At 44.7% G+C, this 16,970-nt stretch overlaps 1 protein-coding gene across 1 annotated transcript in view; it reads right to left on the bottom strand.

Moving 5' to 3' along the window:
• The window catches only part of LOC147662762 (collagen alpha-1(XII) chain-like), a 185,659-nt gene extending 170,172 nt beyond the window's left edge, over window positions 1–15,487 (bottom strand). The window contains exons 1-3 of the mRNA XM_086950918.1: window positions 15,442–15,487; window positions 14,259–14,354; window positions 10,507–10,698 (exon numbers count right to left, since the gene is read on the bottom strand). Of these exons, the coding sequence (XP_086807044.1) occupies window positions 10,507–10,698; window positions 14,259–14,354; window positions 15,442–15,487 (334 nt within the window). The remainder of the gene's footprint in view (window positions 1–10,506; window positions 10,699–14,258; window positions 14,355–15,441) is intronic.
• Between the last annotated feature and the right edge of the window lie 1,483 nt (window positions 15,488–16,970).

Raw genomic sequence — 16,970 nt, 5'->3', positions numbered from 1 at the left:
GCCGCCATTTTGTGTTTCCTTGCCCTCACATATGCAATAGCCTCGGATCACTTCATTCACTCCACTTTGATTAAGGACACGTAGCCTTAGCCGGAGATTCACCTCTTACATGACACGTGCACCTTAAACCAGATCACGCTGTAGCTGCATGACTCGACAAAGGCTGCCTCCTCTGCCCGAGGCCAGCCCTGCCAAACTGGTCTTCGTGTCCATTGTACCTGATCATGATTAGGCGGCCGAAGCCGGTAGCCTTGCCCATTTACAACCCACAAACATCCCTTATCCCACTTTTCTATCTCCCACACCTGGCTCTGTTTCTTTCTTTCTGAATCTTTATTAGGGGGAGGTAACGAACTTTACGATGAGGCGGTCCGGGTCCTGAATGCAATATTGACAGGGAATTGTGACAAACTAGTGGGAACCCCTCTCTTCGCAATGTTTGGCCCCAGATATTATCGACGGTTCCTGTGTAACACCAAATATTTATTGTTTTAGACACGAAGGTTTTGGGAATGTATTACATGTAAAGAATTTGCCCCTAGCATAAAAAACCGTATATAAGGAGCAACCCACTTTGTACAAATCGAACAGGCTCCTAGTCTCTGCCCGTGTGTAGATTCTGTGACTTCTGTGTCCCTGCAGTAATAAACCTTTGGTCTTTGACGCCACCATCGAGAAGCCCGTGTTTCTGTTCATTTGTGCACCAAGGCAGGTGGAACTCCGGGGTCTTTGGGTGTTGTACCCTGACACCTCTGGACGGAACCAAAAAGTCCAGAACTCCAATTGGCGCCCAACGTGGGGCGACGTCATTCGGTACCGGTCCAAAAGCCTGAAGAGTTCGAGAAGCTTCGTGTGAAGATTCCTGAGGGAGGCGCCCCACTTCATCGATCCCGGCATATCGCAAAAGTGGCCCGAAGTTCTCTTCCACGAGGGTTTCCCGTTCAGGACGGCTGCAGTGGGCCGTTGCCTTGACCGTCGCCCTGTCTTGGACCCGAAGTGGTGCAGTCCTTAGTACGGCGAAACGTGACGGGTTTCTCCTTGGTGACGTCTTCAGTGACTCAGTTAAGTATTTAGTGATAGCTAGCTGGTTACTTTGTGAGGATTGTTAAAAATCCTTGATCGGTTCTTGGTTTGGTTTGGTTTTGTTAGATTATCACTGGTTGTTCTAGTTACGATAATCTATTTGGTTTAGTTTTGGGTATCGATACATCAGTTCGTTTTGGTAGGCCTAAGTTCTTGGTTCGAGTGCACATATTTGTTCCGTGTTTTGTTTGTTTTGTGTTCCGGACTGAAAATGGTAAGTCGGAAAATGTTGTCTTGTTTTAGTTGTAACAGTGACTCACGATTGGAGGACTCTTGTCTGGTTCCTCCGATTGGGACTCCCCTATATGATTTATATTGTAAGTATGGCGTGGGTCCTATAACTTATAATGAGATATGGGTTCGCTATTGTAAGAAGGATGGTGTCCTTAGTTGGCCACTGCATGGTAGTTTTGAGCAAGAGATTCTCGACAATTTGGAAGCGAAATTGTTCAAGAAGAAAGCCCGGCCGGCAATGTTTGATTCCTTCCGTTATTGGCGGAAAGAATCCAAACAGAGAGAAATGAGAAGGTTGAAGAAAGAGCAGAAAGAACAAGAAGAGTTAACTCTAGAGCAAGCGACTAAACAGTTGCAAGCTAACGAGTGTGAGAAGGTCATAGATGTAGCCATTAGAGAACATAACTTAGCGATTGACAAGTGCTATCCTGCCTTGCCATCGAAAATGGCTAAGATACTGGAGGACTCCGAAAACGATCCTCTGCTATCTTATCTGTTACGGTCACCTCCACCGTATGCACAAGGTGCTACGACTCCACTAGTCCCGAATGTTCAATTGCCGGTTGCTGGACAACCTGGTGCTCCTGCTCCTATCCCTCAGAATCAAGTTCCTGTACTTCCTGTGATGAATGTAAATGTTCCTACAGCTCCTCCTCTTCCTACACTGCCAGCCACTATACCTACCTCTGTACCTACTGCTCCAGAAATTATTTTCCTCGATTCTCCTACTGCTTCCTCATCTATTCCTACCTCCACTGCATTCTCTATGTCTGCGAGTGTACTAACTCCACTTTCTGTTCGTCGAAGAATCACTGATTCGGTTACTAATATGCTGTCTCCTATATATAAAACTTTGATTAAGACTCCTACTCCTGACTCTGTACAGAGACGGAGTCAGCTTCCGAGTACTGAAGAACGGGGAGTTTTAGACTCCACGGCTCTCAGATGGATTTCGAAGGGTAGAAGATATAGTACGAGAGATGTGCTAGACACATTTATGCAGTGGGGAGAACCAACGCAGCGATACGTCTTTGATGAGATGTGCTCGTTGTTACGTGAAGAGATAGAAGAAGACGATGTCGAATCAGATTTGGAAGATTTAATTAGGGTTCAAAAGGAGTTTGCTGCTGGAATGATAGTGGGTGAGAAAATAAAACAAGCGATGGAACTCATTTTAAGTTTTAGGAATGAACCATCTCTTCGTTCACCAAGAGATTTAGAGAAAGGTAAAATGAAGCTAAGTCGCCAATATCCTATGAGGGAAGTTCCTCCAATCTGGCGCGAAGCAGTGGCACGTGATGATAATGCTGGTATTGCAGGTGCTCCAGCGCAGTTCCAACGAGTGTGGATACACATTCCATGGAAGCGAGCAGAAGTGTTAGCGGTGAAACAGGCCTTGCCAGATCCGCGTAAGAATCCAGCCGGATATTACAAAGAATTAACACAGACAGTTGAGGCTTGTATAATGAACTTAGCCGACATTGATATGTTGTTTGGTAATGTAGTTCCGCAACCAGTGTGGGCTAAAATTCGTAGAGAAGATCATCAAGTTGCTTTAGGTGGTGATTGGGCAGCTATCACTGCAGCAGATGGTCAACAAATAGGTGGTGCGAAACCTGAACCTTTGATCGCTAATCTGCCAGGTAGAATAATTGATCTAATGAAGACTCTGATGCCAGCATTGCGTGTTAATTGGGACAAGTTGTCAGCATGTAAGCAAAAGAAAGACGAAAGTGTCTCGGACTTCTTCACGAGGTTCGAAGAAACTTTTGTGGATCATAGTGGTCAGGACATGAGTACAGAAGGAGGACAAAGATTGTTTGTCGATAAATTTGTGCATAATTTGTTACCTGAATTATGCAATAAATTAAAAGACTCAGAAAGTGCGTGGGCTGTATCTACGACAGCGCAAATACTTGCGACTGCGCAGTACTACGAAAATAGGGATAAAGAGGAAAAGGAAAAATCAGAAAAGAAAACGAAAGATTTAAAAACTAAAGTTCTTTTGCAGCAGGCGTATCCGCCTCGCACGAACCAGACTAATACGCAGCAAAACTCATACCAAAGGACAGATTATAGTACATCAAGACCTCAATATCAGTGGAATCAATGCGCGTACTGCAAGAAAGAGGGTCACTATAAAAATGAATGTCCGATCTTAGCGCAGAATAATGCAGCAGCAGCTCAAAGAGGTCGTGGTGGTTTTGTGCAGAATTCTAGAGGACGAGGACGAGGTGCTATGCCTCCACAAACGAATGATCGTCCCTCCAATCACTTTGATCAACGAAATGGACAATCTGTTCAGCAAAATAGATCTCAGCAATATCTTGTTGAAGATTATTGTGAAGTAGAAGAGGGTTTTCAACAAAATGGGTACTAGGACAGCCATGGACAGAGAGAGGGAGTAGTATCAGTTCCAGTGGATCAGAGTGGGCCTTATGTCGCAGTAGCAACATCAGGTGTGGTCGAACCGTTTCTGTTGGATACTGGTGCCGCAAAAAGTTCTATCATGCATGCGAAACTCCCTGGCGCACCTTTGTCTGGCTCAACAAATGTTTCCGTAGGTTTTTCAGGCGCCCCTGTGTACAACCCGATATCTGGTCCTTTGTCTATTTCTGTTGGACCGTGCCAATTGAAAGCACCCCTGATTTTGACGACAGGTTGTAATGAAAATCTGCTTGGTTTAGATTTGTTAAAACGACTATATGCGACATTGTACTGTTCTCCGGAAGGGGTACAGCTTACACTGGGTAAAAATATCACCTCTCCGATGTACTTGTCAATGGACGCACTCCCGCCGGAGCTACGTTCACTCCCTGATTCTCTTTGGGCGACTGGTCCTAATGATGTAGGTCTCCTAGAAATTCCACCGTATGTAGTAACTTTGAAAGCAAATGTGAAATTTCCAAGAATTCCCCAGTATAAAATATCGAGTGAAGGTGAGCGTGCACTTTTATTGATTGTGCAAGATTTGATCAAGAAGGGTGTGGTTGAGGAAACTAGAGGAAATGTCTGTAACAGTCCTGTATTACCGATTCTGAAGCGAACTGACCCTACAAAACCTCCAGTTTATAGGTTTGTCATAGACCTTAGAGAAGTTAATAAGATTGTAATTCCGCAGTTTCCTGTAGTGCCAGACATTACTGCCTTGTTAACATTGATACCTGCTACAGCTACATGGTTCTCAGTTATAGACCTAAAGAATGCTTTCTTTAGCATTCCGATAGCCGAAGAAAGTAGGGATATTTTCGGCTTCTGTCTAGGAGGTCGCAGTTTCAGATTTAAACGCGCTCCACAAGGCTATTGTGAAAGTCCATCCATTTACAGTCAAGCTTTAAAAAGTCAGTTAGATTCTTTTGTCCTTCCTCCAGGTTCGGCCCTAGTGCAGTATGTAGACGATCTTTTAGTGGCTGCAGATGACAAGGAAACTTGCAAAGCAGCTACAATTTCCCTATTGCATCATTTGTCTAATTTGAATCATAAGGTGTCACCTTCAAAAATGCAATACTGCTGCCAAGAAGTGACCTACCTAGGTCATCTCTTGTCAAAGGAGGGAAGGAAGTTGACCCCAGAAAGAATAAAAGCAATTACGCAGATGAGTGTTCCACGCACACAGAGAGAAGTACGTGCCTTCCTAGGTATTACCTCTTACTGTAGGCAGTGGATCCCAAATTTTTCTCTGTTAGCAAAACCGTTGGTAGCTTTGACTGGGAAAAATGTTCCGAGTCCGGTGCCATGGTCTGATGAATGTCAAGAGAGTTTTACTGAATTGCGAAAAGCATTGTGTTCAGCTCCTGTATTGGGTACACCTGATTACAGCAAGCCATTCACGCTCTACGTTCACGAAAGAGAAGGTTGCGCGTTGAGTGTTCTGACACAGAAATTTGGTGATAAACAACGCCCTTGTGCGTATTTTTCATCAACATTAGATCCGGTAGCCAGAGCGTTACCTAGTTGTTTGAGGGCTACAGCGGCAGCTGCAGCTTCCATTCGACAATCTGCTGGTTTGGTGATGAACAATATGTTAGTGGTCATGGTTCCTCATGCAGTGGATACACTCATGAACCGAACGAAGACACAACACCTTACTAGTGCGAGATTATCTGGTTACGAGCTGACATTATTAGCGAGTCATATTCAGATCAAAAGATGCAATGTATTGAATCCAGCAACATTGTTGCCGACTGATCAAGAGTCGAGTGATTCTGAGCCACATGACTGTTATTTCAAAACGGAGGAAGAGACAAAAGGACGTATCGATTTAAAAGATACTCCTCTATCCAACCCAGATGGTACGCTGTATGTGGACGGGTCATGTTTTAAATTGGAGAATGGTGATGTGACTGCTGCTTATGCGGTAACGACTTTGAAGACGATTGTGGAGACTGCGAGAGTGAGTCAGAATTCTGCCCAAGCTGCAGAATTAATAGCTCTAACGAGAGCGTGTGTTTTAGCTAAGGGAAAGAGAGTGAATGTGTTTACAGACAGTCAGTACGCATTTGGCGTGGCCCATAGTTTTGGCCGGTTGTGGAGAGAAAGAGGTTTCATTACGTCCCATGGGACTAAGATCCAACATGGTCAGCTAGTTAACGACTTGTTGGAATCTCTAACCTTGCCGACTGAAGTTGCGATTGTGAAGTGCAGTGCTCATAAAGCAATCACGGATGATGTTGGTCGTGGGAATGCCTTTGCTGATGAAATTGCTAAGCAGACAGCTAGAGACACGATGAGTAGAATGTACGTTGCTACGTCTGCAAGATGGATTGCTGAGTCTGGAATGTGTGAGGACACTATGGAAAGTGTGAAAGAGATTCAGAAAGAAGCGACTGAGGAAGAGAAACGTGTATGGAGAGAAAGTACGGGCAAATTGGACTCAAATGGATGTTGGATTGATTTGACAGAACAGCAGCGTTGGATGTTGCCTGATGCATATGTGCTTGCAGTAGTGACGATGGCACATGGAGTTGCGCATATAAGTTCTAAAGGGATATGTAAGATGTTAGCTCCGGTCTGGAAGAATGAGGTAATCAGTAAGTGTGCAGAGAGAGTGGTGAAAAACTGCATGGTGTGCTTGATGCATAATCCTGGCAAGGGAACTCCAACTCCAGCTGGCCATTTCGCTCCTCCTTCCTGCCCCTTCGAAGTAATTCAGTTAGACTTCATTCACATGGAACGCTGCAACAATTTAAAGTACGTCCTGGTGGTAGTTTGTGCTTTTTCCAGGTGGATAGAAGCATACCCACTAAAAGACAACACTGCCCTATCAACTGCCAAAATTCTTCTCAAGGAATTTTTCCCTAGGTTTGGAATGCCACGGATCGTATGGTCAGATAACGGAAGTGAGTTTATAGGGAAAGTTATGCAGAGTGTGTGTGCTGGTCTAGGAGTGAAACAAAAATTCCACAGTGCAAACCATCCCCAGTCTGCTGGTTTAGTCGAGGGTTATAATGGCACTCTGAAGCTTAAGATAGCCAAAATACAAGCATCCACAGGTTTAGCCTGGCCAGATGCACTTCCTTTGGCCTTGTTATCAACAAGAGCAACAGTGCATTCTAGAATAGGGCTTTCTCCATATGAGATTGTGTTTGGCCGCCCGGCAAATATCTGGGGTGTGCCAAGGCCTAAACAATTGTGCTCCATTGAATATCCTATGTTGATAGACTACCTTTACGACTTGACTGCTAAATTGAGTCTTATTCATCAACAGGTCTTCGATGCTTTGCCAAAACCTCCGGAGAGTCCAGGGCATCAGCTGAAACCCGGCGACCAAGTGGTGGTCAGAAATTTTGCGAGGACAAAGAATCTTCAACCTCGCTACATCGGCCCCTTCCAGGTCCTACTGGCAACGAGGACAGCCGTACGTGTCGCTGGCCGTAAGCATTGGATTCACGCCTCTCACGTAAAGCGTGTTCCTTTGCCGCTGCCCTACGACGACTGGGTGAAGAAGGGAATTGGTGCCTCCGAATCTGAAAACACTCCGAAATTTATCCCTTTCAGCGATGCCGATTTGATTACTGACACTTTGAAACCTAACTCTCCTCCTGAAAAGACTCCTTTGAACACTGAACATTTGACTCCGGCATCAGAAGAAACTTTGCTATCTGCGAACTTAAACTCTGCAACAACTGCTAGTAATACACTATTTTCCGATCAGACAGTACCAGCGAAGAAGAGATACAACCTTAGAAGCCATAAAAAGGACAAATAAAGCAGGCAACTGCATATTGTGATTTTTGATATATTGAACCTTTTGCCTTCAGCCAGGAAGTTTGCTATTGTTTATTGTTTTTTTAAAATTGCCTTGCCGTCTGGGTAGCCGTAGGGTCGTGGCTGTGTGCCTAGTTTGAATTTGCAGGGGTCTGACACAAGGTCGATCTTTCTGTTAGTTCTGGGAACTCCCAGGGCTGATAGAGGCATTTTCATCTACGTACACATCATCAGTGGTCGCGAGCGGATTGTAGAAGATGGAGCTTCCTGCGCTGCAACGAAAGAATGTGATTTACGTTCGCAGAAACAGACTTAATAGAATTCTTCACAGCAAATGTTTCTTGATGCAATGTGCTGTTACATTTTTGATTGTTTTAGCAACATTGATGGGTGGAATCGTCTTTAGCATAAATTTGATTTTTGTTCCAGTTTCTACAGTACCTCCCCTTGACCCTGCTATTTCTACTGTTTCCTCTATACACTCTTTTCGCCCGTTTCCGGAACATGAGCAAGCCAGACGCTCAGAATTCACCAACAACACTTTTGTACAGCTCTTGCACCAACACCAACTGGTAGTTAACACTACAGACTGCTGGGTATGTGGCTTGATACCTCACACTATGGATAAAGGTATTCCATATCTGGTTTTGCCTTACAGCTATAATGGATCATTTCAGGCCTTCCAAACCATCTTTGCTTATGCCCTTGAAACCTATCCTCCACGTCCACCACGTTCCACTAAATATAACTCTGCTAACAAAGCTTTAGTCCAGGGAATTATTGACATGGTCAAGGACGTCAATAATACTCCATCATACCCTAGAGACGAATTGCGAGTATATTTAAGTTGGAATACTTCAGAGTATCGCCTTAGTTTAGGAGAAAGCAAGCGTAAAAGCTCAACTCCAATCTGGGTCGTACCTCACCGAGGTCAGGTCTGTTTGCAAGGTAATGGGAGAAATCCGAGAGCTCAGCTAGGGAGGAGTGAGTGCGTAGAGACTTATGTGTTTCCGGCTAACTCTTCCCCTGCCTTTCTTACTGCTAGGGGTACCTATTTCATTTGTCGAGACAGAGCTTATACATGGTTGCCTGCCGACTTCTCAGGATCATGTTATATTGCTCGATTATTGCCTCCGACATACACTGCTTCACCCGATTACCACAGAACAAGAGTAGCGAGAGGTGTCTTCAGCAAGGAAGATACCGCTGGTCAGGAAGCCGGAGACTTCTTCAAAGGCTTCCTTCCGTTCTGGGGACCTATGGCCAATAGTAGAAACATACGTCAGCTAACACGGGTAGTTGAATCTACTATTACTGAAACTGCTGGTGCCCTTAGCAATCTGACAGCTGAGCTTCAGGCGGATAGGCTCATGACGTTGCAGAACCGTATGGTTCTAGACGTTATACTTGCAGATCGAGGTGGGGTATGCAGAATGATCCAATCGAGCTGCTGTGTCTTTATTCCTAATAATGCTCCAACAGTCTATGAGGCGATCTCTAAGTTGCACAAGATTTCCGACTCTATTCATGTAGACAAGGGAAACTGGTCCTTCATGGAGTGGTTTTGGACTCTGATCTCAGCGTGGGGATGGAAGGTTCTAATGGTCATTGGTGTCATCCTAGTATTCCTATTCTCATGTTGTCTGATTATCCAGTGTGGTCCTGCTCTGTGTAGTCTTTGTGCTGCGACTTGTCTCAGAAAACCACCTGCGTTTGGAGAAAAGACACGAGAAAGGATGATGATACAACAACATGTCACTGACCTGATGAGCATAGAACTAGATTCTGACATAGACTGAGTAATTGCCTATGTAAGGGCAAAAGGAGGGTCTGAGGTTCCGTGACGGTTCTGTGACGACTTGAACCCGTGTTTTTAAGTTTGTCGGAAATACCTAATATTGGTATCAGTGAACCGCAAATGATCCATTTAGTATATCCTAGTGTTTTCGCTACGCTACGAGCAAGAGCACTCCTTCCATTGACATATTTCTGATATACCCACGGCATCCATCTTAGACCATGGCCGCCATTTTGTGTTTCCTTGCCCTCACATATGCAATAGCCTCGGATCACTTCATTCACTCCACTTTGATTAAGGACACGTAGCCTTAGCCGGAGATTCACCTCTTACATGACACGTGCACCTTAAACCAGATCACGCTGTAGCTGCATGACTCGACAAAGGCTGCCTCCTCTGCCCGAGGCCAGCCCTGCCAAACTGGTCTTCGTGTCCATTGTACCTGATCATGATTAGGCGGCCGAAGCCGGTAGCCTTGCCCATTTACAACCCACAAACATCCCTTATCCCACTTTTCTATCTCCCACACCTGGCTCTGTTTCTTTCTTTCTGAATCTTTATTAGGGGGAGGTAACGAACTTTACGATGAGGCGGTCCGGGTCCTGAATGCAATATTGACAGGGAATTGTGACAAACTAGTGGGAACCCCTCTCTTCGCAATGTTTGGCCCCAGATATTATCGACGGTTCCTGTGTAACACCAAATATTTATTGTTTTAGACACGAAGGTTTTGGGAATGTATTACATGTAAAGAATTTGCCCCTAGCATAAAAAACCGTATATAAGGAGCAACCCACTTTGTACAAATCGAACAGGCTCCTAGTCTCTGCCCGTGTGTAGATTCTGTGACTTCTGTGTCCCTGCAGTAATAAACCTTTGGTCTTTGACGCCACCATCGAGAAGCCCGTGTTTCTGTTCATTTGTGCACCAAGGCAGGTGGAACTCCGGGGTCTTTGGGTGTTGTACCCTGACACCTCTGGACGGAACCAAAAAGTCCAGAACTCCACTGACATCCCTCCCTTGTAATGCACGGATCCCTGGTGCACACCGACATCCCTCCCTTGTAATGCACGGATCCCTGGTGCACACCGACATCCCTCCCTTGTAATGCACTGATCCCTGGTGCACACTGACATCCCTCCCTTGTTATGAAAGCTCATTACAGATACTTTACCAGTACATACCTTTTTGAAATAGTATATGATCCTTTTCAGCTGGACGGAGGCATTGAGTGGGTTTCAGAAGAGAGGCGACAGAAGTCTGGAATGACCAGTCCTCATGTTGAACGGCTTGTTGAAGACCAGCACAGCTCTTTGCATAAGGATGGAAATCAGCAGAGCTTCTCGCTTTGGGATTGTAAAATATTTCTCGCTCTACTGCAAGACAGAAGGACCAGGAGAGACAGAGTGAGTACAGACTGGAAGAATAAACAGCTGAGAGACTGAACGAGGAGCTAAGGTACTCTTCAGCAAGACCAACATAGGTCTACATTGTTTCCAGTAATAACAACAAGCACTTAAGAGGCACTTTCCATTATCAGTGTAAACACTAGCACAGTGTTAGAAATGACTGACTCCATTGATATAACAATACAAGACAAAAATCATGATAATTCAGATCTACACTAGACCCAAGACAAACACTGCTGATTGGTCCACGGCATCTAATGTGTGCCACTATTCATGTCTTGATTTCAATCATTTTGTAACAAGATTACAGAAAAAGCAGACTACGCCCAACTCCAAGATCAACACCAACCATCCCCTGCCTGACTATCGATCTGCGGTCCGTTCGTGCTGCAGCAAGGAGACAACTAACCTACAAATCATACACTGTGTCCTTCTGATTACCCATAGAGAAGACCCTCGCCTTCTGATATTACTGAACCTCCCAGTTTCCATCCACAGTAGTGAGCACCTCATCCTAACTGACACCGTTTAGTCTCAAATGGGTTTCCATAGAGCCGCCCTTCATTGGTTCTCTACCTGCCTTTCCAACTAACATGAGTCCATTCATATGGGCACCTGATGGTTCCCAAAGATGTGGCTCACCTGTGGAGTACCTCACTGTTTCATATTGTCCTGCATCATCTTCAGCCCCAACAGGGAGCCCCTTCTGGCTCTACTCACAGATAACATGAAAGGACACCACTACACTCATGACTCACAGCTGTATTTGAAGGTCACCCCTGTGACAAACACCCAATTCTTAATGTTCTTCTTGTACCTCATCCAGACCGGGAGGTACAGCACCTACCTGAAGTTAAATCTGACCAAACTAGAAATCCTGCTTTTACCCAAGAACAACATCCCACAACTAGTCATGCCTGACTCAAGGACAAAGAACCTGGATGGATTTAAACACAAATTTACACCTCATGCCATCTCACTCTAGACACAGATCTCACCTTCAAGAAACACATTCCCAAGAAAACTAAGAGTGCCGGAGGCCAGCCCTTTCTACTAAGTGAGACTAACTAGAAATCAACTTTAGACTCCCCATTCACCTGCTTGGTAGCGATGCTCTGCTCCACAAACTTCTTCATAGGAGCATTCGTCTCAGAGCAATGCAGCAGGACGGCTAATGATGGACCAGAAGAACTATGACCCATGACCCCACCTTGATGGGTCTCCACTGATTGCACCTCACAGCCTGTAGCATCGTCAAAACCAGCTGTATCATCTACAAAGCCTTCACGAATGGTAACCCCGCACATCTAGCTAATAAGCCAACCATCTCCCGTGGACCTACACCAGGGACACTATCAGACTGGAGACGAAGAGATGGAAAAATCAAGAACAAGGCAACATGCCTTCTCCATCCATGCATCTAGACTATGAACAACAATCCCATAACAGCCAGAAGTGCTCCAATTTAAAGAAAGCGCTAAATATCCACCTCTATACAGAAATTTAATTCACAATGCAGTACAGTGTGCCTTTGTTATTAATAAACAGCGGACTCTTCTTTCACACGATGACTCTATCTTTGCCTTTGACACTCTAAATGCTCTGCTGCCTTTCAGCTATGTTAGCTCTATATACAGACCAAAGACATAACATACAAAACTTAGGCAATGTCACATATTTCATTTATATGCATAGACATCTGGAACGTAACAGTCAGATTATGTAGCTAATCCTTAGAGCAATATAGGGCAATTAAAAATACTTTGAAACTGAAAAATAGCGACAGATTCAAATAATGAAATCAGATGGGCGCTATTGCAAGTCTATGGTTTAGAAGCACAATTTAGGGTTAGACATACAAAGCCATGTTATGATCACAAACCCTACAATGCACAAAATCAGAGGGTTTGCCACCACAAAATGTCCATTTGCTAGGTACTAAATCCGTTGGACCAGCATAGGTTTTGCCACACATATCAAATCACAATTAGGAAAGTCTGTAAAAGGGGTAATCCTTCTTAACTGCAGTTTGGTATTGTACGCACAATGGTTTCTCACCGTAACTGCCGTCACAAACCATTGACCAGTTCCCGAAACCCCGATGGAGGTGGAAACTGCTTTGCTAAGGGGAAGGGGTTCCTAGGGGACCACTCGCCCTTTGAAAGTCATATCAGTCGATGAAGGGGATAGCAAGCATAATATTAATTATAATAATAATACAGACACTTGTAAAGCTCAACAGCTACCTCAAACAGAGGTGTCCCAGCACAAAGCATAAGCATTGGGAATGGGGACTACCGCTTGCTCTCATTTATATCTTCTCAAATATGAATTTTTTAAATCAGCACCCGCCCCTTTAATGAAACAAGACTCCTTTTTTTTTAAAGAAAAAGTGCTTTACAATGTAAATACAAGAATTGAGGTCTGCATCTCCTTGCAGGTCTTCGGCCCTGAATTGACAGCTAAGGATAGTGATTGCAAATTGTGACCTTCCTAATTAATAGAGAAGGAATCCACCTAAATAATTCACACTGGAAATCATTAGGGATTTTTTAGAAGCCCTCACTCACCACCCTGTGTGGTGACATGCTTCATCATCAGGCCCACCAGGAGAAGCCGAGTGCCTCCCTAGTGTGCTACAACGCCAGAATACTGCGGAGCTGGTTTTTGTGACAGTGGTGTGATCATATATCCAAATCAAGCATTTTTTAGAAAGTATTATTCTTAGAGCGCTAAGAATAAGAACAGAATAATGTGAAGCATTACAAGAAAAAACAGATAAGCGGTCAGTAAGCACTTGGGTGAAAATCTTCAATGAAAATAAATCCTCCATTGTTTATGAAAAAGCTCAAGATGAATGGCAGAAAAAAGAAGGCCTTCGATCTCTGGAGCAGTCTGGATTAGAATAAGAAACTTAATGTAACAACAATTAGAGGCCTCAATTTTAGAAGAATGCAATTTCACACAAAATGGTTAATATATAGGTCCTCGGCGTTTCTTCATAATATATACCCTCAGATTGAGGATAGGTGTTTTCGTTGTTCCAGGGAGGGAGGAGGTACTTGGTCCCATATTGTTTGGGATTGCCCAAAGATCAAGCACCTATGGGAAAAAATTGAGAAGTACCTCAGAACGACTACAGGGCAAGTTTTAACTATTGATATCTATGGGGCATATTATCAAGGCAGGTGAAATGAAATTATCACAGCTTTTGCAGCCATTTTCGTCCGCAAATTGGCGATAATTTCATCAGTTAGCAACAGCTTTTAGGTGATAGCGAGCAATTTGGGGCCCGCCTTGCATGTCAGCGATATTTATCGCTAATGACATGCAAAGTGGGCGTACTCAACCATTACCTTTCGTAAACCAGTCGGTGGGCAACTACACGTCCCTAGTTTGTGAATGGGAATAGTATATCCAATTCCACATCCTTGCTACCGGCTCCTAACAATACTATCTATGTTTGTAGCTGGATTGCTGGGCCATAGACCGGTCCGGTGTGTGAAGATCTGATCACTGCTGCTTACCCAGACGGTAAAGAACGATGGTTACAAAGGTGCTCACGGCGGTCATCACTCCCACGGTTATAGCGTGTCTCCTCATGCGACAGAGCTCTGAGCGAACTGCAAATAAAATAATACATGATTATTAATTACTAGAGTTATTCACCTTTCAATACCTATAGTACAACCTCAGTGAAGATGCACAGCCCTGTCCTAGCGAGTGTCTTTGAGTGTGCATCAGGACTAGCCAGTGACGCTGTGTGTGCGAGGTCCAGTAAGCGACTCTTTGTGTGCCAGGTCCAGTAAGTGATTCTGTGTGTGTGCCAGGTCCAGTACATGACTGTGTGTGTGTCCAGGTCCAGTAAGTGACTCTGTGTGTGTTCCAGGTCCAGTAAATGACTCTGTGTGTGTTCCAGGTCCAGTAAGTGACTCTGAGTGTGTGTGTCAGGACCAGTCGGTGACCCTGTGTGTGTGTCAGGCCCAGTCAATGAGAGTGGGTGTGTACCAGGACAGTACACTGAGCATTTGCCACAAATGTACTTTAGTAAGTGCTAGGCTAACCAGTGTCTCCCATCTGTGCCAACATTGATCAATGACTTTCAGAATCTGCCAAGACACCACAGATTGCTGGTGTATACCAAAGTGTAATACTGGTTCTCAGTGTGTGCTGACCTAGACAGCAATTCCTTGAGTGTGACAGGTCTAGTTATCAATGTTCAATGTGTGTCAAAATTGACCATTGACTCTCAGCGTGTTTGCAGTCCGGCCGGTGACTCTGTTTGTGCCAAACCCAGACCCTGGTTGTCTGCGTGTACCAGGTGTACCCAGTAACTCCTAGTGTTCACCATGACTACCTTCTGAGTCTCAACGAGTACTGTGGTCTTTGACTCAGTGTGTCCCAAGATGGGACACTGACTAACAGTGTGCGACAACACTAGCAGGTCAGTTCAGTGTATCCATGACTAGTCAGTAAACATCAGTGTGCATCATTCATGGTCAAAGACTCCCAGTGAGCTCCATGACTAGCCTGTGAGTCTCAGTGAGCGCCATATTTAAAACTTTGGCTCTCAGTGAATGCCAAGATGAAACACTGACTATCAGTTAGAGACAACACAGTGTATTCCATGACTGTTGAGTAAATCCCAGTGTGAGTTGAAAGCTGACCCTGTCACGCTGTATCCTCATAAGAGCTCGAAGGGCGGCTTACCTGAGGGTGAAGACTCACCCCTCCTCGGAGCACTGGTTGAAGCCATTTAATCCTCTGCAATCCACAGGGCTCTGTAAAGAGAAGAGCTTGGATACAAGTTGTTTTTACCTAATACAGACACAGGAAACAGCCTAGAAAGTGCTGATGCATCTCTCCATGATGCACACCGTGGGGGAGGGAGGGAGGTGCAGAGGATCAGATACAATCTTGTCACTGCTGCAGTTTGTGTGAGATGAAGGGATGCTGAGAGTCAAGATAATAGGCAGCACCACCAACACCTATCTTCAGTGGTGCGTAGGAGGGAGGTGGGAGGGGGAGAGAAAGAGAGATAGGAAGAGAGGGAGGGACGGAGAGAGAGAAAGAGTGAAAAGAGGCATTTGTGCAAGGGAAAGTGCTCTGAATAGAGAAAAAGTTAAATATGCCCCAAAGTCTGGAGAGGACCCTGAGCTAATCCTCATTCCCCTAATCTGGAACACTATGGGACATATTTACAAGGGAATTGCACCACCGGAATATCCCTTTTACTGACGTTCCAGTGGCACAATGTCCTGCACCATATTTACAAGGAGGCATTAAGCCACTTTTTGAGGCTTAACGCCGCTTTGTACACATGGTACCTTTTCACACAGGTATCTGCGTGAAAGGGGCGTGCAATGGGTGTTGCTTTGAGCGTTCCACCTCAACACCATTGCTTTTCACGCTGCTCCAGATGTACAAAGATCTGTAAATCTGAGGCAGCGCCGAAAACAAATGCCATTGAAAAACAGGCGCTATAGTGGCGCAACGAGGAGAAATACTTTTACTTCTCCTTGTTTTTGCTTTGAAAGTGCTCCTTCCTGCAGATGAGAAACCCTTAAATTAACCCTGGGCAATGAACTCCGCTCCGCTAGCGGAAGTTGCAGAGATTTGGTATCTACGCATTTCAATGAAAACATGGAATTCATGCAATAATTCCCACTCTGCTGCGCAATGGAGTCACCCACTGTAACCACAACCCTTTGATAAATCAACGTTATCTTTACATGCTAAAAAAAAACATATAACCAATTCACAAAAGTGAACTTTGAAAGACATCAGGCAATAGGAGAGGTGATGATTTTGGGGTCACCCCTTACTTAGGGGGAGGGCAAGCAGATGCCTTGAACACAAAGAGCATATCAATGGTGGTTGTCCCATCCTCCTAGTTATGGGCAAAAATACAGTGTCAACAAAAAGGCCCAGCAAAGCATTATGGGACGAGGTCCTAGAGTTTAGTGAATATTATAGTATTAGCTCTCAGCTGAGCCCAAAAGCCTGCCCCTTGAGGAATGTTTTGATATTGGATACTATAATATTCACTGCACCCTAGAATATTGTCCCATAATGCTTTGCAGGGCCTTTGGTTGGAATTGTATTTTTTGCCCATAATTGTGCTTGGGGTGGTCCTAAGAGGATGGGACCTCACTGAATCGTTCAGCAAGATGTGCTCCTTGTTTTCAAGGCATCTTCTTGGTTCTCTCCCTTGGTCAGAGAGGAAATCAAAACCATCA

This window comes from Lissotriton vulgaris, unplaced genomic scaffold (genome assembly GCF_964263255.1).
Source record: "Lissotriton vulgaris unplaced genomic scaffold, aLisVul1.2 SCAFFOLD_2720, whole genome shotgun sequence".
In the NCBI taxonomy this organism is placed as follows: Eukaryota; Metazoa; Chordata; class Amphibia; order Caudata; family Salamandridae; genus Lissotriton; species Lissotriton vulgaris.
Note: the sequence above shows the minus strand (reverse complement) of the source record. Positions and strands in the feature narration are given on the sequence as shown.